A 21,241-nucleotide genomic window follows, 5' to 3' on the forward strand; every position below is an offset into this window, starting at 1 on the left:
GCTTCGGGGGAAATATGGGACCCTCAAACCTCAGCTCTCTCCAGTTCTCCTCCCCTCCCAGCGTCATCATCACCCACTGGGATATGTTATTCAGTCAGGGTTGTGAGATTAAACTGCTATTTAGGGCCTGCCTCTCCTCTGGGTGTAGCATCTACATGACCAATGTTGTCTTTTCAGACCCCAGAGTCAGATCCTCCGCTCTGTTTATTATCCAGGGAGATGGTAGCTGTTTATAGGGGCAGATTTGTCCCTCTGTGACCAGGGACAGAGAAAGAGAGAGTGCGAGAGAGAGAGAGAGAGAGACACTGAGAAGCAAGGAAACGGAGGGGCGGTACCGTGAGAAGGAGCCAGTCCGGAGATGTAATTGGTACCTTTCCTTTTTTAGAAAACATTTCTTACTAAGCGAGGTCCAGCAAATGAGTCAGGGCGCAGCATGCTTTATAACCACACTCAGACACTCTCACATGGTTTATCATACTTTCCCTTTGTAGTTTTCACTTTGAAGAGGGTTTAAGTTTCTCCTCTGCCTTTGATCCTCCGTGTATTAAGCTATGATGTTAGCTACTGGTTATGTGCATGACAAAAGAGCAGAGCCACCATCTGGTGAGGACGAAATGAAAGATTCCCATATGGGAATATGTTGTTTTTCCCCAGTTAATCTTTTTTTCTTGTAGACATTAGTGTGAAAACAGTTTAGCTAAATGTCTAGCGAGCAGGGGTGTGTGGTCTTTTATTCTGTCTTCCCCATTCATTCACTCACCGACATCTGTTTTCTTCCCCTATCACTTGCATTGTTTAGTTCAGGTGATAATTCAAAATGGCAAGGAAGTCTTCAAAGAGCTGGAAGGGGTTAACAAAAAGATGAGAGAGGAAGAGAAAGAAAAGAAGAGATGGAGCAAGCGATATGGTCAGCTGACTAAGACTGTGATAACCATCTTAGCTTAAACTGCAGGTGTGAAGTGAGAGGGATGCTGGTACAGACAAGACAGGTGGAGTGGGAAAAACCTGTCAACTCACTAGCAATCTTATTCACATTTAGCAGTGATGCCTTCACACACTTCTCTGAAAACATCTCAGTTTATATGTAGACACTGGTGAATTTCTAAAGACTCACAAATCTAAGATATAAGTCATATGTATCTCAAACAATCATGCAACAAAAACAGTGAGACCAGTTAATGTGATAGGGTGTGTAAGTAAGTGTTAACGTTAACATGTTACCATTTCAAGGAGGATATTTATGTAACAGTCTAGCTAAAAATAAAAGAAAGAAATAGAGGAAACTTTTGTAAATGTAAACTACAGCTACCACAAATCCTGTCTGTAAGGCAAAACTAGAGACTACAATTCATTACATGGACATACATGGCTTCCATGCACACTTAAAGAGTGTTAAATACAATAAGGTACACCTAAATTAATAGACAAATAAAATGACATTAAGCAAAATAAACATATCACATATCCAGGATATAGAACATTTAAGGATGAATTTTTCCAATTTATTCAACCCTAACCCCTTATATCAATATTTTCCACCTTTAACCATGTCAAATAGTTACAATGTTATTTGGAAGAAAATTGATTACTCAAATTATTACACTTAAATGTCCATTGTGTTATATTTAGTGGCATATAACAGTGAGGTTGCACATTGCCACCAGCTGAACACCCCTGTATCACCTTATCCTCCCCCATGGTGGCTGCTAAAAATACAAAAAACATGAAAGACCCTCTTTAGAGTCAGTGTTTGTTCATTCTGGGCTACTGTAGAAACTTGGCAGTGCAACATGGCAGAGGATCCGCTCCTGCTGTAGATATTAAAGGCCCATTCTAAGGTAACGAAAACAACAATTTCTTTAGTTTCAGGTCATTCTAAACTTGTGAAAACATAATTGTGAATATTATGTTTCATTGTAGCTGATAGACCCCCCTAAATCCACACTGGACCTTTAAAGCGAGACAAAATTAAATTAAAATGAAAAAAAAAAATCACAAATAGTTATAACAGGGAGTAGGAAGGCATGTTTGTTGATGTGTGTATTTGTGTGTGTATGCACACAGCTTCAGCACCTGGGGCAACAATAGCTTTGAGCAGCTGTATGATTGTGAAGCAGAGCTGAGCAGCAGCAGGACACCGGAGTGTGTTATTAAGGTCACAGTCAGCTCCGTCTGAGTCCACAGGAATTACACCAGGCCGCTCTACTGCTCCACTTTTAATGACTGGTTGTGGCAAAAGATCAGTGGACATATAATTGCAAATGTCATAGATGTTGTAATAAGACAGAACCCAAAATAGCATTTCAAGACCAGTAGTGTGGCAAATCAGCGTACATTTAGCATGATCAGTTTTCATTGTGAACTTGTAAAAGTGCCACAAAGAAAAAACTTTTCGGGCAGCATTACACCAAAGAGAGCCTTTCATTTTTTTGCGGATAAAAGAAGACGAAACACAGCACATGGGTTCAATTAAAGGGCCAATTATGTCAAAATTGAAGGGCTTAATCACTCTGATGAAGTGCAGCAAAAGAACAATTTTCTGGTTACTCATGCAGTTGCATAAACACGGCACGTGGATTGCGTTAGTGGTAAAAGAACACCTGCTTGACCTTGAAATGCTGCAGGCATCTAACTTCACTCTTGTGTAACAGTCAAACGTAGTATGGTGATTTCCAGTGCCCCCTTTTCTCCTCTTCGGATTGAACATTTTGTGGGATGAGCTTCAGTCTGCAGCAGGAGGTGTCAGCAGTTTGTTTCTGTCCCATAAAAAAGCCTGAGGGCTCGAAAGGAAGCAGCTGCTGAGAAATGAGCATTGGTTAGAAGGACAAGCCTACTTGAGTTTGACTTCCCTCTGGGACTGTTCCATTAACACCACGATAGATTTATGAGCCTCTTGACATTCATCCCCTTTGTTTGGATGTTACAGGGAAAGTAAAACAGGTGGAAATGCAGGCGTTTTTAGAAACTATTTTTAATGATCTTGTCTCCTCCAACAAAATCTGTGTTTTGCGTGTTTGTGTTCGGTAATGATCTTGTTTTCTCTGAGAAAAAAAGGCCTTTTAACATTCCAATCACATTTGCCGTGCCAAGATAAAACAGTACATATTGTGCCCTGGCACCATTAAAAATCAAGACCTGGCAGTAGATCTGTCTGAATCACTTGGAGAGGTGAGATAAAAGGGGATTCAATTATGTTGATCATGTTTCATTTTACTTTGTTTATCTGCCTTTGGAGAGCACCTTCAAAAACAATCTCTCTCAGCGTTGGCTCACAGGGGGGAAAATTCCTTTGCTTTCCAGAGGAACTATGGGTAACACGACCAGCTTTGGAACAAGATCGCACAGATCACTGTCACCTTGTTAGCAGCACAAGCACCCCCCATACCACTCACTTGCACAAAGCTTATATAAGGCATTTGACGTTGATGTGCTTGAGTCGTGGCTGTGTGTCAGTGGGTTCAGTGTTTTCATGTGCATGTGTAGAGTATGTGTGTTTAATTTTCCATGTAGTCACTGCCCTTAAGTCTGGGACTTACCAACGGGTCTGGACCTGCTCGCCGCACTTCCAATTCAGCCTCATGGGCTGCCAGTAATCCCTTGAGTACTGAGGGAGATGGGAGGGGTGGGGCTGGTTGGGTGGGGGTGGGGATGGAAGAGGTGCTAGAAGATAGTAAAATATGTATATAGGGCATGCATCCCAACAGGTATAGTGTCAGTAACGGGCTGTGCATTTATGAATTCTAGTGTTGGTTCAGCCATCAGTGAAGCCCAGTAAAGCCTGTTGCTCTTCTTCAGTCAGTCCATCGTCGTCCAGAGTAAACAGAAAGGCACTGCTTGCCCAGAAATAGACCACACGCACCTGGCATATGTTGTGCTTTTCCACTGAAAGATCTCTCTCCTGGCACTGGACAGTCATTGCTAAGTGCACAACCCGGTTTTACAAAAATTAGCTGACAGAAGCATCATGTGTGCAAGAGTCAGGTTTAGGTAGAAGAGAAGCTTTATACTGAAGTGTAGGAGGGAAAGGAGTTGTGTGGTGGGAGCAGCCCCACACACAGTGACGGCTGGGTCCCTAAAAAGGTGAGTGGGCCCATCTCCAAATCTGTGCATGGAGGTGCTCTCTGTCTCCGACATAAACACATGAACTTTGCTATTATCAACATCATCCACTTTCTCACAGGCAGTCGTGGCTCCTTCAATGATTTAAGCTACTACTTGGCTAGCTACGTTAGCTGTAACATTAGCCTCCTGGCAGTCATTTCCATTGAAGAAAGTTGGTCATTAAATTATTACATGGGTCTGGGTCTAGCCCTGGCCACCTCCCTCTCTTTCTCTTACTTGTTTTTTTTGGCATCCCGATTTATCTGCAGGTCCTACTCCAAGCAAGTAGTTAGTTTGGATCAGTAAATTTTTCAGGTCGTGGCTGGCAGCATGAAACAGGCTACAGTTTGCTAAAGCAACAATAAATGTTTAGTTTTTATTGTTTTTAAAAGTAATGGTGCACATTTTGGTTTGAATAAAATAACAAATAAATACAAATTGGTCATCATTGCTAATTTAGCATGAAGATGATTTGTTTGCTCTCTGCTTTTGTGAATGTAAGTCAATCTCTGTAGTTTCTCTCCTGTGACCCTGTTTGCACTTTCAAACATCTGCCTTACTTCACTGTTTCATCATAATTGCTTTCAGCTGTGTCAGGAGTTATGGCTGGTGAAAACCAAACACTTCCTAATTTTTCTGCTTGATAATAAAAGCTTTTAACCAACAACATATAAGTCCCCCCTGACTTTTATTGTAAAGAAGTTATCAAAAACAAAGCATGTTTATTACCAAACTGGAGGAGCTTTGTTAGCATTGATAATACCGCAGGGAGGAAGAGTATTTACAGCTGTTGCTTTGACCACTACTCAAGACAAGTGCGTCAGCTCGTCAGTTTAAGACCCATCTTCTAGCAGGTAGCAATGTTTTAAAGGAATTGCAAATCCCTGCCGCACTGGGCTGACAAGCGTCAGGAGCCAAACTGAGCCGAGCCGAGCCTGCACATGTTTATGGAAAAGCCCCACACGGGCCCCCTCGGGGCTGAGCCACAAAGAGCTTGCCCCTTTTCCCCCCGATATGTGCGGGTTTTTAATATAAATGTTCAAATACAGCCTTAAACTACAACAATCTGCTCTCAGTTTCAAGTTCAAGCCAGTTTTCAAAGTTTTTTATATCAAAACTAACCATACCTTAAACATCATGAATCAAAACATACCCAACACTAAGATAAAACCTTACAGTCATGTTTTCATGTGCAGAACAAGACTAAACTGAATGTCTAAATGGTGTTGGCATTCATGCCCACAACACAGTAGGTGTGTTTTATTTTGTGCTCATTTGGTAAAATGTTCTCTCCCTTTACCGTAATCAAACACACACATACACACATGCAAGCACTGACAAGTGAAATACACACACGCACACCTACGCAACAGTTCTCTGACAAGTGGAAACACTGCATGTTGTTTTATTTTGCTCGCAAAAATATTCCACTCGTGACGTGATAATTTAACTTCAACTTTTATTTCAAATGTTTTAAATATTTACAAAAGCAAATTTCAAATCGTAAGTGCACTAATAAAAAATATGGTAAACTGAAAAAAAAATCTTGGCTTTATTCCTAAAACATATCATAGAAGCTGAATTAATTCTCAAGTTGTACAAAAAGCGTCACACTTCAGATGAAAGTAAAACCTTGTCCTGAAATAAAAGGCAATACATTGCCCCTAATTTACTGCAGTGATTAAAAAAATAAAAACAGCAAATGTGTGTATTAAGTCTGAATGGCTTCCCTAAAACCAACACCACAACCACATCCCCTGACCCTCACCATCTAAAGACAACAAACTGTCTGTAAATCCTGAGAGAGGGAAAAACATGGTGTCATCACTCTCATCACAACCACTGATATTACTCATGGCTTCGACAGCAGGGGAGGCTTCATGAGGACAGGCTGACATTCAATTATGAACACAAACATAGTGACAAAAAAAGCATTGTATAAATCACATGGGTTGAAAAACAAACAAAACTGATGGACGGTTCGTGTGAAACGTTGCTCAGTTGGCTGACAACTCCAGTCGCTCAGTCAGAGGGAGTTTCCCCAGGTCGGACTGTCCCTGTGGTTGTCTGCTGTCCTTTACGGTGTAACTCTCATGCTGGCATTATCTTCCAGGAAAACCCCAACAACCACTGCGTTTCATACCTGGGAATTAGCACCTTTAACTATGACTTCATTAGGAAGACTGAAATGCCCCAGACAATCATCTGTGAAAACAAAAGCGTTCTTCCATTGTGGTCATTTTGGGCCACATGTCCTTTGGCATCCTTTATCCACCTTTTTTTGATTATAATAAATCATTTTACTCCTTTTTCATGTCAAACTGACACACTTTTATACATGTATATCACTTCTTTACAGATCTGTCTCACCAACAAATAAATTAGTTCATTTCAAGACAGATATTTTACTACTGCAAAGAAAAAGTATATACACATAGAAAAGAAGATCTATAATATCTAAATAAAGATGTCCATGTTTGATGTGCGTTCAACATGATAAGGCAGAGTTCGCAGGAGGAAAAGTGGACCACCAAAATCCTAATGACTTTAAATATTATGTTCCCCTTGTCCACATTTCTCTCGTCCTCTTTATCTCTGTCACATGCTCCTCTCCGTGGTCTCAAACACGGCCTCTTCCATCGCTGTACATGTTTGAGGAGAGGCAGAGCACAGTGCCATGCTGTATCTTTAGCTACACTTGCAGGACTTCACAATCATATTGGACAGCTGCTCCACCTGAAAGTAAAAAATCAACAGTAATGTGATAAATCATCTGTAAGTGTTGCTTTCACATAAAATGTTCTGTAAACATTTCACCCCAGTATGAGGTTTACTTGGCTGTGGTATAGATACCTTGTGTTGCCTGCCCACGTAGTAGAGGATTGGCAGTGGCTCCAGTGCCTGAGGAACACAGCAGGGCTGGGCAGAGGCTCCTGGGTTGTGATGCTTATACAAGGCCAAAATCTGTTAACAGTTATATGAAAACAGAGTTTACCTCAGCATTTCATCATCAACATGAGAGACAAAGTATTTACTAGTGTGAGTTACAAAAGTGCTTTTGTCAAGATCCAGCTTTAGCCACAAAGTGTCTCCAAGTGGTATTTGTGTTGCTGTTGCAAAGACAACTGGATCTTTTTCCATTTTCCTCAAAGGAGCAACGACCAACAAAGCAGTACAAAACATGATTCAAATATTCACATTACTCACACAATGTGAGTTAGTTCCTTGATGTGTGACTTCAAATGACACTCTAGTGGCTCTATGAGGCTGTATGTCAATGCTGAGATGCTGACTTTTAGCACAATGTTTACATCTGTCACTACCCGATCTTAGTTTTGGACAGCTAGTCACGGCAACACCACTTGGACAAGCCATATGCAGAACTGCAGTAAAACCGGCAAGTGTCCAATATGCTGTATGTACTGTACTCACCAATACACTAGTCAAATTGGATGTTACACCCATTTAATCATGTTAGTTCATTGTGTTGACATGCTTAAATTCTGCTAACTATCACAATACACAAAGAACACCCGAGGCTGATGGCAGGTATTTGGTTGTAAACTGAAGTATTGGACAAATTAAAATTTTGACCGGAAAAGTCGGGCATCACAAAAGTTTTTACAATTCATCCCAAGTAGGACATGAATGTGCGAACAAAATTTAATGATAATCCATTCAATAGCAGAGATATTTCAGTCTGCAGTCAAGTGGTGGACGGACAGACTGCCAGTACCCTCCCTGGAGCCAGAGAAAGCTTTTGGTCTGAGCTGCCAAACCTTACACAGCAGTACCTTATTCATCCATATAAACGGATGTGGACTGCATACTACAGTGAGGTGTTGTACTATACCTGAGAATACTTGTTTTCAGCATTCCAGATGTAGGTGCAGGACCCCATGCAGTAGTTGGCATGGTAGCCAGTTGGCTTATGTATCCATTTCCATCCCAGATCTTTCCTGAAGTCGATGTACAAGCTCCTCACACAGCAGGTCTCTGTCTGGCTGCAAAAAGAACAAAAGGGAAAACTCTTTTGTGAAGTGAGGTGTGTGATGAGATGTCACAGAGATTTTTAGAACATATATGCTGTATGAGCTACATTTTTCAGTTTTGAAGCTGCATTGATAGTTTATATACAACACACCCCATCAGTGTTTAGTGTTCATTGGGCGTGCTCATGTGTTTGGTGAACAGCGATCTGAGCGTATACATTTGCACCTAATGAACGTGAGCATCGTCAACTCCTGGGAAAGTTAACATGGGAGCATTGTTAACTACGCTCATGCACAGTTTTACTGCACCCAGCTTTAAATGGAAGAGGGTCATGTTTCATAGTGCATAATCAAGGCACAGAAGCTCAAATTTATTGTAGTTCATTACAAATCCAGTAGTGGGCAAAATTGTATAGCCTAATAAAGTTTCTCAGTCAGAAACACAGCCTCTGATTGGTCGACAGACTCGACCCAATGCATCATGGGATTGCCTAACATGCAGTTTTCCAGAGATATTTAGTATGTTGCGTACAATCTTATTTGTTGTCGCATCAACGTCGCTCCCAGATAACGAGGTTAGGCAGTAACGCGTGACTTGACATAGTAAATGTAATAATATTACCGTAATCCTAATAGTAACACGTTACATTACTTTGTTCCTGCTAAAAGTAATATAATACTGTATCATGTATCCCCAACACTGGTGGTAATATTTCTGGGCCGGAGATGGATGGGTAGGAGGAGGCTTGGAGCAGCCCTTTTTTTAAAGAAAAACTTCATGAACTTTGTTTTTGGGACTAAACTTAATTCAAAGCATTTCATCCTACTAAGACTGTAGAAATCCGGTCCATTTACCATCTAGCAATTAAAATGACCACAGACTCGTCAAGACGGTAAACACTGTCACTGCCTTTTGAAGCTAACAATGGGTTAGGCTGCCAAGTGCAGCTTTCTTCAGGTCAATGAAATAAAATACAACAAGAACTATGTGATGTGTAGGACTGCTTACGCTGTACAGGTATCCTTTGTCTCCGTGGAGCGTTTTTTGCGTGAGGTGAGGTGGCTGCTGACGTTTTGAGGGATAGACATGGTCAGGATGTACGGGTATTGCTGCGACACCTGTTGTAACCCTTGTGTGTCTCCCCTACTGTTCGAGATCCCGGAGACCTCAAAATTGATGGCACTGGTGTCGCTAGCCTGGCCGCATTCACAGTACAGTCGAAGTTGGAAACCCTGCTCATCATCTGCCAAAACACAAACATTTACAACATAAAGCAATTTAAAAAGTGGCTGGTTACTTTATCTGTAAAGGTAATTATCTTCTGGAAATTGCATGAGATTGCACATGACCTCAACAAATGGACAGAGGTGATTGTAACAGAAGATAATTACATAAAGCTTGTTTAATCTCACCGTTCCCTTTGAGCCAGTCCTGAAGGGTCTCTGTAACATCGAAGGACAGCCATTTGTCTCTCCACTTGTTAGTGATGAAGCGGGAGGCGAGGTAGCGGGCGGAGGTCCCCAGACCCTGGTACAGCTCCACCCGCTGCTCATCAGGTATTGTGGTATGCTTGATGAGCATCCGTAGCTCTGCAGTGGTCAGCAGGCGGTAATCTCCAATACTTTCTCGTATCTTAGAGATGTTAAAGGCCATCGAGTAGTTTTTGGGGCTCTTGTCGGTACCTGTTCAGCCAAGAAAAATACAAAGACTGAGTTTCTGCATGTACAAACAGAAGGCATGTTAGAGAGACAAATGGAAAACATGTCCTACTGGCGTGTGATATATAATCTAGTGTCTCAACCAATCATATCCACAAAGACAGAGAACTACTTTAAATGGGAATTGTTTCTTAAATGTTCTATGTGTGATAGTTTTTAGACTTTTTCCTTTTTTTAAAAACCAAACCTACTTAGGGCTGTCTAAACGTATTAATTAGTATATAAATATTAGAACAAGACTCTTTTTCAGTTTATTAAAACACTCAGATCTGGAGCAGAGGTACACTGAGGTAAACCTGTGTTGTTTCTTTCCTCACACTTCATTCCCTTACCACATTTTGTGGTCTTGAAGGGGTGGTGGAGTTCTAGTTCGCTGGCGAACCACAATTATGATCTATACGCAGTACTAAGCACTGTAGGCTTTACTGCAATTTCTCTTGGCATAAGAACACATTAGTTTTGAATGTAACAAACACAACAATGGGTAAATGGGTGCTGTAAGAGAACAATTAATGTACATGAGGTTCAAAGAAATTCAAACTCCTAAATGATGACATTTAGGAGTTCTGGTGTAACAGAAACATGTTTTCTTACTGGATTTAGAAACATATCCTGTCTTGTCTTAGGATACGAATTTAGTCATCCTAACTGAGGAATTGCCTAATTTAGGAAAACCCTCAAACTGTCGGAGAAGCTAACACTGATGTTAGCCTGCGGGAGAGACGAACTTGGATGTTTATCTGTTGGCTATAAATTTACCTGACAATGCGTATATATCGTCTGCTCTACTGACACAAATAATGCATCTGACTCAGCGAAGCTGAAATTGAACGCCCATCTTTTCTTGTACGCTATAAAAAGCTTGCTAGCCAGCGACAAGTGAGTTGAGCCAGCCGTTGTATCATGGATACCGATAGTGTAGTAGGAATGGCAGAATGAGCGCTGAATGAAGAATTGAGATAGGACAGGACACAGTCGTGAGTTTAGGGATTGCTTCTGTAATATTTAATACATTTTTCTGTAATGATGTCCACAAGTTCGGATTTTTTTTTTTTGCCTCTTGTTTGCTGCATTATACTGCATGAAAAGTTTTGTCTTAGATGTTTGTCTGTACAACCATAAATAAAATGGAACAGCCAAATTCAAAGTGTTACTCAATAATCTTAACTGCAGCCAAACATTCATCCACTCCAGCTGCTGTAAAGTTGACCATAGAGAGGGTTTTGTTTTCTTACAGTATCCCTGCCCATATTTGCAACTTTTATTCCTAAGCCTGCCCATATCATGACAGCAGGAACATTCCCCTGCAGAGCCTGATACAAAACAGAGCCAAGCTACTGAAGGCTTTAACACCATAAATCTAGCAGCGTTACATTACAAAAGGATACGGCGGACGGAGACCTGCAAAGATAAGAGCAGGAAGGCAGATGATCGAGAGTGAAACACTGTGTAGAAAGAGAGAGTGAGAGAGGGGGCTGTAACGGTATCTGCAAAGAAAACAGCAGAAGTGAAGAATGCATTCATGAATATAACTCAACAGTTGTCAGTGGTGGTGGTGGTGGTAGTGGTGGTGTGAGTGGGGCTGCAGAGAAATTGGAGATGTGTATCAATGTAGCCCGGGTCTGGCCCAGGTCCAAACCCTCTACTCTGCCTCAGCCTGTCAAAGCCAGGATTCTCTGCTCTCAAATCCCGGAATTACTCTTTGACAGCGGCTACAACCCAGCCTTGCATACTTGAGCTGCATAGTCGATCTAGGCCGTACCAGGAACCTCCATGTCACGGCTGTTTATGTGTATCATTTACCAGTATCGCCATCTGTGTCGTTGTGAAGGTAGTGTTTCACCCCTTGTTGTGAAGCCAAAATGAAACTGAAAAGAGCTGGTGGTGAGTGTAAAGGGAAATGAGATGACATTTTACTGGTCCCACCCAGAGCACACAGAGTCAAATGTTTGGTTGTAAGTACATGAATGGAAACACAGAGTGTCAAAACAGTGTACAGTATGTGGGGAGCAATGAATTGGCAACAGTGTACCAAGCAACACCAAGCACGGAAAGTCATCGTCTCCAGCTAGTTTGAGTAAACTAAGATATATGTGTTAAGGGTTAGAGAAGTGTTTACGAAACAGGAAATTCCGTCACTTCCCCTAAGAAGCAAATTGGCTGCAGTACTATAGTGAGCTTCGATGGACCTTAATCCTCACTTCTACTTTTCAATTAACAGAGCTTGCATCGTCTGAGGAGCCCTATCACTGAACTGCTCATGTGATCAAAATAAAACACTTTGAAGGAACAAAGTGTGAAATCTCTTCTCTATGCTTGACTTGAGAAAAGGCCTAGCTCCTCCAGATAGGGGTAAAGATAGCACCCTAGCCTGCGTACTAACATGGGTGTGGGGGGATTTGTGTGTTGAATCAGGGCCTATCCGCAGGTAAGCCGGGGACAGCTGTTGTGACAGGTAGGGAGACAGCTCTGTAATTACCACTTGGAGGAAACAGATTCCAGCAACAGCCTAAATACCTGCCTCCTTCATGCGCTCAGCTCCACCCTCCCACAGCCCACTCGTCAGTGTCTCGTTTCCCCATCTCACCCTGTTTTACACATACTGTCCGAACCCTGCTGCTACTCCTCTTCATCATACAGTGGTAGCAGCTTGATTTACTCTTAATTATTTCGGAGCCGTGAACTCACTTCACTCCCAAAGTGGCTTTTTTGCAAAGGAGAAAAGAGTTCCCTCTGTAAACAAGCTGAAAAACATTTGGACCAGTACCATGGTAAGTGGGAGAGGTGAATTGTGGGCTTCAACGGACGGATGTAACTACTAACTGGCTGAAGGAATTTAGCCTAATACCACCACACAATTATCATAATGGAGACTAAAACTATTAAGTCCTAAAATGCTCTCCACACAAATATGCATCCCTGTAGGCTGTTTTGGAGTATCAGGAAAGTGTGAGTCGTCCTATAAAAAGAACCACAAATTGAAATAACGGATAAGATTGTTAATGAATATTATAAAAAACAACTTGTACTCCAGTTGGACCCTATTATAATTGCTTTGTTGAAACACAGTTCCCTGTCTTTTACTTCTCACATAGGAGCAGAAGCTGGATTGTCTTCCACGCCCCTTGCGTGTGTTTTTTTTTAAAATAATTGCAAAACATTTCTTGCTGAGCCTCCACACGTACACACATACAGCTGGCGTTCACCCTTTCCCAGTGTGTGGAGGTTGAGTCTGTTAAAGGTACAGTTCACCCCAAAACCAAAAATACACATTTTCCCTTTTATCTGTAGTGCTATTTATCCATCTAGATTTTGTCTGGGAGTTTTTGGAGATACTGTCAGTAGAGATGTCTGCAGTCTCTTGAATATAATTAAACTACATGACACTTGCACATGACACGTGCCAAAAAAGTACATTTGAAAAACTCAACAGCAATGTGTCTGCCCAGAAATCATGACCTGGTTACTCAAGATAATCCACAAACTTTGCTGTGAGTAGTTTTGTGTAGGACTGTTTTCCCCCCACAGAAGTACACCTACCAAGTGTATCACCATGCCGAAGCAAGAATGCATTTTATGCTGTGTTCCAGTAAAAATCGTAGGGTTGGAATTTCCTAGTTGAAATTTCCAATTTCCGACCTCCAAGCGTTCCAGGTGCATGACGCCAAAGTTAACAAAAATCTTGGCTGACCGTGACAAAATGATGTCTCTTTGGCAATTTTATACATAAGTGAACTCTCCTAGCATATATAAATGAAACAGTGGTGGGAAAACCACACCAGGTAACAGACGCCATTATACATTTTATTTAACGGCACTTGTATTCTTGGAAACAAATCTAAATACTCCATTCACCAGCCTAATACAAATCATGTCATCTACAAACCCCCTCCCCATGGGTGCTGCCATTGTTGTGTGACGTCAGCTGCTCCCACATGAAGTAGGGGTAGATGAAGTAGGGGTAGCATTACTGACTAAGCTAGCCAACATTACAGCTTAGCTTAGTCCTCTTACGAGGACAGCATTAATGGTCACATCCCATGCTGTCGCGAGCACAAGTCTCTCGAGTAGATCCAAGTTCTTCTGTTGAGTTTTTCAAATGATTTCTTTTTTTACACTACAGGTTTTTTTGCACTACAGGTAAATATGTATTTGTGATTTTTCTGCTGAACTGTCCCTTTAAGGAGCTGTGCTGAGGGTTAAGACAAGTGTTCTCTGGCATTCCGCAGAGGTAGGAAACACATGCTCCCCATGGGCACCGCTTGCACCGGACCTGAGTCACTCAAGATCTCAGTGGCCATCAGCCTGCCTTCCTTCCTGCCAAGCTGCCCTGTCACAAACATGCTGCAAACACACTGATAATAAGCTCAGGAAACCCAGCAGAGAGAGGAGCAAGAGCGAATAACAGAGAGACAGAAAGCAAGAAAGAGAGAAACGGGTAATCACTGGCAGAGAGATATGGAAACGAAATAGAAAATGGTCAAGGGAAAAGAGAAAGATATGATGGAGAACAAGTGACAGGATAAACAAGGGAGAACCCAATGCTCAAGTTACAGGAAACCCCCAATCCCCGGGGGAACGAGAGGGAGAGAAAAAAGAGAAATGAGAGAGAGAGAATGAGACAGGGTGAGGGTGAAGGAGTGCATTTCACGTCTTCTCTCATCTAATTTTTCCATTTCCCTCCTGTTCTTTGGTTTCCATCTAACCAGAACAAAATCATGCCCTTCATTTTGAAAGTTCCTTTGTTCTCTTTTTGGTCTGCACGCTCCTGAGCACGGTCCATCCACTCTAGTCTTTCTTTTGAAGTGGTGGATAAAAGAGGGATAGCGTGGATGCCTGCCTGATAGGGTGAGAAGTATAGACATGTAGAGAACAATGGAGCAAAGACACAAAATGAAAAAAAACAACCTGTTTATCATAATAGTTTGGGAGTCACTGCACAATTACAGCCAAAAACCATTTGGCTGAACAAACAGCGTATGCAGCCTAGCCAAACAAACAGCGCTAATAAAGCAGTAAAAATGCCATGGACACCACGAAAGCAACTCAATGCTTCAGACCATATGCAACACACAGTCCGGCTAACTTGTAACGCCTGTGATCTCTGAACTCCTCAAGCTGCCTGAAGATGTTGGATGGAGATCAGAAGGGTTCACATGTTGAGGGAATTTATGGACAAGATTGGAATTGACGCCAGCCATGGGGCACATGCTGGTTAATTTGGGCTGTATCCGCTAGGTCTGCCTATCCCAGCAAGTGCTTTATGGCTTATTAATGCTGTATTGTAGTGGGCCAAGTCTTTGGGCCAGTAGTCTTTGGTTTCGGTACATTTATATATAGTAGTTCTTGTCCAAAGGTCACCTGTTGATTTCCCTCTGTCTTAGCAACTGTTAGGTTCAATCAGGTTACCCTTCCCCTTGTTTTGTTTTTTTTACCCCCTTTCTTCAGTAATTGAATTCTCCCCCTATGAAATGGGGCAACCCTTCAAGAACATCTTTTTCACAACTTCACACTATCAATCAGATCATCAAATGAAAAGAACACGGCTTCTTTACCTGGCCACCAGCGGTGCTTTATGGGCCAACAACATTGAAATATGTAAAAATGCTCAGTTTGGAGGACCATGTAGCCCTAACACGCCTTACCCCTCAATCCCAACAAGAATCGGGATATCCTTCAACTATGCATGAAAACTGAGGTGTAGGGCTAAGTGGTAGTGGCACGAGTGTAATGTGATTTGGCCCTGATGTGAAGAATGATAATTTTTCAAAATACTCTTGCTCTATGCTCTTTGTTTCCATGCGTGTGTTGAGCAGTGTGTCTCAAGTGCCTGTAAATATAGGAGCATAAATCAGTCATACTATTACTTGACATTCTTAGTGCTGTAGTTAAGCCATCAGCAATTGCCTCCTGACCATGGGTGTCCATGTGTGCGAAATACATGACTAATGTATTGCTGTTCTGAGTACTCACTGCTCGTGTTGAACTTGTGCACCACCTTGGCAAAGTACTCCTCCTCCTCCTGCTCTGTGGAGATGTCAGTCTGGACCTCAGTCTGCTGTTCCTTCAGCATCTCCTTGGTGCTGTTGTAGAGGGACAACAGGGTGCTAGGGATGTCCTCCTCGTCTCCAGCCTGATCTGGTGCAGGCTCTGTTGGCAAGCGCAGTTTGCTAAGGATCTGGCTCCTAATGGCCTCAATGCGCTTTTTCTTCACCATCTCCAAGTCCAGCGTCTTACATGTAGACATACCACTGACTTTGCCCACCGTGTACACAACCATGAACATCAAGAATACCAGCTTCATGGTGCCAACTTGACTGTGCACTTGTGCACTTTGGTTCTTCGCAAATCCTCTCTAACCTTTTCTTTCACTGCCCGTCTCTGACCAGGGATGCTTTGGCAACAGTGAATCACTCTGTAGAGAGGTGTGAGTGACGCAAGGTGTTTACACACGACAAAACAATTAAAGCACTGTGGAGAGTCCTGAAAGTTCAGGGCTACTGGTGCCACTGCTGTCGCTGCTGCTGTGAAAACTACCTAACACTTGTGTCTTCTTTGCATAGAAGCAGGTGGAGAGAATCCCAGTGGGCAGACAGACATCCAGTGATGAGCCAGCCTCTGACTCAGCCACACAGGTAACACAATGACGTCCCAGACGCTGAAGTGAGTCCAGAGCAGAGCTGTCAAATGCGAACAGAGCCCAGCCAAACATGCACACAGACAGCGTCCCCAAGGCTCAGAAAACCTTGACAACACTGATCAGTCCAAAATAATCTAAGACTCAGATATCCAACAGAGCTAGTTATGTGCTCACAGATTAACTTGTAATTGGTATGATTTCAAGCCTCCACCCACAATACTAAACTGAATCCTGTTTTACTTGAAGCAGCTATACTGTATACATCTCCACGTGTCGGCTCAGTGCTGTACTGCTCACCCGGCAGTCTCTCTTTACATGTCCCCAGGGACACAAAATGAAAAGTGTTGTTGGCAGAGCCTAACTTACTTACTATTTGAGTCTAAGGCTTTCGTTTCCCGTCCTCCTTGTCCCACAAGGTCTCTTCACAATTAATTTAGGACTATTGTATTTGTATGTAATGCCAGATAGGCCCTCTCTAAATGTGTCCAAGGAAGAGAAAAAAGTAGTAATATGTCTTGTGCTTAGAGTAAAAAAAATGTCCTTCCTATTTCTCTGTTTGCTGTTTTTGAAGTTTGATCAGATGACCTCTGGCTTCCTTTACAGCCCAGATTGAACTCTCAGAGGCTCTGAGTCAGCCCAGAGCTAATCAGATATCTACGGTACAGAAGAAAAAAGGATGCCGTTGTATTTAAATATCTCACTAACTTATTATACTCCAGTCATAAACCTATGCCATCAGGCAGTTAAGTTAAAACACAAATATCTGATAAACTTGTATCACTCTCCACTCTGACTACCTCTTTTTAGCAATAACAGCATGTGATCTGTCTACAGCTGCAGTTCACACGTAATTGCTTTCAAAACCTCCAACTCATGCCTACTTCAAACACAGCGCAGTTGTCTCTGTAACTGTGTCTTCATTCTGAAACACAATAATAAGATTATATGTTCTCTGTGTATCAATCCTGAGATGAAAACAGCTCAAGTATGGAAGATAAAACACAGCAAAACTGTCCTTCTGTCAATCAAAGACTGTCCTCCTATAACAATACTTTTAAATTTGACACACCTTCCTCTTTAAATGAGAGTACCATCCAGACACAGCAGCAGTAACGGCAGCAGTAGCAGTCCTTTGCTCACGCTGTTTTGGGAATCGCAACTCTGGTCTCGTCTCTGTCCTCTCCTCCCTCTATCCATCCATTCGTATCGCCTTGTTTATGCCCTCTACAACTCCTTCACACCTTCCCTCTTGAGTCTCCTCTAACACAACTCCCTATTGGCACCTCTATTTAACTCCCTGCCTCGCTCCCTTTCTCCTGGTGCGCTCTCTCTCCTGGTGCTTGTCAGAGCTTGCTGGTGACAAAGTGATTTGTGTGAGCTCTGAGCTCAGCTAACTTTTCTCTTGCACTCACATACTCTGCCTCTTTCTCTCTCTCTCTCTCTCCCCCTAACTCTTCTTTTTTTTCTTGTTCCTGTTACTCGTCTAATAGAGCGAGCAGCTCTCCGCCCAGGAAATGAGGGTAACGGCCGCAGTGTAAAACATCTGCTGTTTAACAGAGCTCTGCTGCCTGCCCTGTGTCCACATCAGGAAGCCAGGAGCTGAACACGCTGAATAACTCACTTTAGAGGCACCAGCTCTCTTACTGTCTGGCCTGCCTGCTACTGAGACAGTGATGACTGACGAGTCAATAAACCATGACAACCAGACAAATTTACCTGGTGGCTGTGAAGGTGAACGCCTGCCAGGCCAAAGAGACTAAATGTCTAAAAGTAGAACGGTAAAGTTCAAGGGATGAAGAGGGCCAACAGGGCTGGACTGTGTGGTGCACTGTCCTAGGCCTGGGTGCTTTTTAGAGGTTGGATTGTGTATTTTCAAAAGGAAGGCAAGACTAAAACAAACCGGTGATGGTTTCAATCATATGTCTGTCTGAGGGATGATTCAATGGGGAAGTAAAGATAGTAAAATACTATTGTACAGTCTTTGTTCTTGGAATATTTCAGGTTTTGCCTAAATGTGTTTCCAATGGGTTTCTATTCAGTGAGTCCTTTCTGAATAGTGAGCTATTCATCCAACACTGGAAATGAATGGTGACATTTATCAGAAGGAAATTCAAGGTAAAAATCCCCTAACGTACTAGCATTTATGACAACAATGATGACACAAACAGAAACCATTGACAGTTTGTCCCAGTGTCGACTACACTACACCTCTGATTACTGTTAATGATAAGAGGTGAGAACAAAATGAGGCTGACTATCATATGTCAACAACTCTTACTGTAACTTGTCCTGTTGTGCTGGTCTGTGGGAGCTTTGATGGGCGTGCACTGCCACCTGCTGGTCAAAGATGATTATTATCCACACGTATAATCTTCTCATTCTAAGTAATTGTGCAGTACAAATGTACACAACCATTTTAACAGTAGTGTATAGGAAGTGGAGAAGGGTCACAACAGACAAAATTACAGATCTTCCTGTATACTTTAGTCCAAGAAAATAAAATAACAGCAGCCAAATTAGAAGAATTCTTCAATGCACTTACAGGTTTTGCTTCGATTAACATAGCAGCTACAGATTTGATGAAACAAAGGCATTAAGCATTTCCTCTTTCACCCATTTAACCAAATATGTTTCCTGTGATTAAAAAAAAACACCATTAGAAAAATAAAATTTGAAAACTGTATTAAAAGAGGAAACCACTGAGCAGACATTGCGCAAAATTTTGCTCAAGCAATACACTAGTTCTTGTAATGCAAATAAAGCTCGATTGCAAATCCTAAATAAATGTTTTGAGTGGAGGTTGACCCATTAATTGGTTCAGCTGATTAACTGGCATCGATAGGATATTACAAACTATTGGTAAGATGTTCAGTTAGAGATGTATATATTTATTTAGTTATGTTTACTTTGAGTTTGATTTTCAGTGACGCAGATTTATGTATTTATTACTTTGACATAGATTTTCAATTCAGCAGTTTCTAAAAGTTGGAGATTGTTCATTTCTGATATCAGCCAATTAACCAGCTATCAGCTTTTTCCTGCTCCAAACTATTGTTTCTATATCAGCTTTAAAAAATACATGATCAATCAACCTCTAGTTTTGACCTATTTTCTCTGTTCTCCATTGGTTTTTAACCTACTGCATGGGCCTCTGAACACAACAACCAACACATCTTACCCATCTGCCATGGGGCATTTCATACCCTTCACCACAAGGCCTCGATGCCAGCACCTCAAGGTGTCTGTGTGTCTCTGAGCACAGGAGTGCAACATGGTCTGCTTTCTCATCATTGACTGTGAAGTCATAAATGATTCTCCGTGTGATTCTGCACTGGATCCCATCGAGCTGCGGCAAACCCCAAAGTCTCTGAGCCAGACAAGCCGAGGGAGCATGCTGGGAGAAAGATATTCACAGTCAACGGAGAGAACAGATAGACTATAAATCATGTTACCACATCAGAGTTTGTCCTGCCGACATTTCATATCTGTGGCAGGGTGACACATTGCTGTGGCTTCTTGTGACTATTGGACAGTGAAAAGAGGCTTGCTCTGTAACTTTGGAAAACAGCGCATATATTAATTGCCTATATTGGTGTATGGGCATGCATTTATAGTACACAATAATATGAGGTAGGACTGGGCCATATATTGATTATTGTGCTATCATGATATGAGCCTATATATTCGATTTTTGGATATCATCATACTAATGTTATTTCATAAGTGTTGTCTTTTCTTGGTTTTAAAGGCTGCATCACAGTAAAGTGATGTAGTTTTCTGAACTTACCAGACTGCCTTGTCCCACTTAAGTCATTTCGTCAATATTACTGATGATTATTTATCAGAAATCTCATTGTGTTATATTTTGTCAAAGTACCAATAGTCATCCCTTCAATATCGTTGCTGTATCGATATTGAGGAATTTGAATTATATTTGATTTTGTCTCACAGTCCTAGTATTTAGGTGCTTTTAAGTTGATTTCAAAATATCAAGATATATTGTGTATCACAATATAACCTAAAAATATCACAATATTATTTTAAGGCCACATTACCCAGCCCTAATATGAGGCATGTTCCTGTTTCAGTATATTATAAGCAGTGGTGGGGATATTTTGCTCAAGTAGAAGTAGCAAAATAACAATGTAAAAAATACTAAAGCAGAAGTCCTGCATTCAAATCTGACTCAAGTTAAAGTACAGAGGTCATATCAGCAAAATGTAAAGTATCAGAAGTAAAAGTAGGCTTACTTATGAAGCTTAATTGCCGCTTTCAATGTTATATATAATTAATATTATATTAGTGGTTAAGTTTGAGCTCATTTTAAAATGGATCTTGTATGAGTTGATCCTATGTTTGGGTTGTTTGGATCTTCAGAGTAACTTTAGCTGTCCAATGAGGTACAACAGGCAACTGGAGTTGAGTCAAAATAAAGGTTACCTACGACTGATGAATAAAATATCTATTTTTACACTACAAACACAATGGCTGTGTTTATAGTCGCTTTAAATTGAGTATAAATGATTCAAACAGCTAAATTACCAGTAGTGGTTTAAGCGAAGTTATTACTGAATCATTAATTTAGGCTACAAGCTAAGCTACCTGGCCTCACCTGCTGTCAGCCCGCTGTCTCCTTGGTTACAACGCACGTTTATTCCCATGCGCGTTTTTAATTACGTAGGCAGCTTTGTGAGTTGGTGTCCTGTACGCGTACCGTGTTAGCGTCGCTCCTTTCTGCGCAGTTTCTAAGGGGTAAGTCAAACGACCCATTCCTTCTGTGTTTATGAGT

At 41.6% G+C, this 21,241-nt stretch overlaps 1 protein-coding gene across 1 annotated transcript; it reads right to left on the reverse strand.

Annotated features, from left to right (window-relative positions):
• Positions 1-5,543: 5,543 nt before the first annotated feature.
• Positions 5,544-17,899, reverse strand: tgfb1a (transforming growth factor, beta 1a). The gene is made up of 6 exons (XM_073487527.1): positions 15,786-17,899; positions 9,507-9,776; positions 9,103-9,337; positions 7,955-8,105; positions 6,955-7,065; positions 5,544-6,837 (listed from the first exon to the last, which is right to left on the reverse strand). Exons 1-6 carry the CDS (start codon positions 16,114-16,116, stop codon positions 6,790-6,792), a joined length of 1,146 nt encoding a protein of 381 aa, XP_073343628.1. The 5' UTR covers positions 16,117-17,899; the 3' UTR covers positions 5,544-6,789.
• Positions 17,900-21,241: the final 3,342 nt, after the last annotated feature.

The sequence above is a fragment of the Pagrus major genome, chromosome 2 (genome assembly GCF_040436345.1).
Source record: "Pagrus major chromosome 2, Pma_NU_1.0".
Lineage (NCBI taxonomy): Eukaryota > Metazoa > Chordata > Actinopteri > Spariformes > Sparidae > Pagrus > Pagrus major.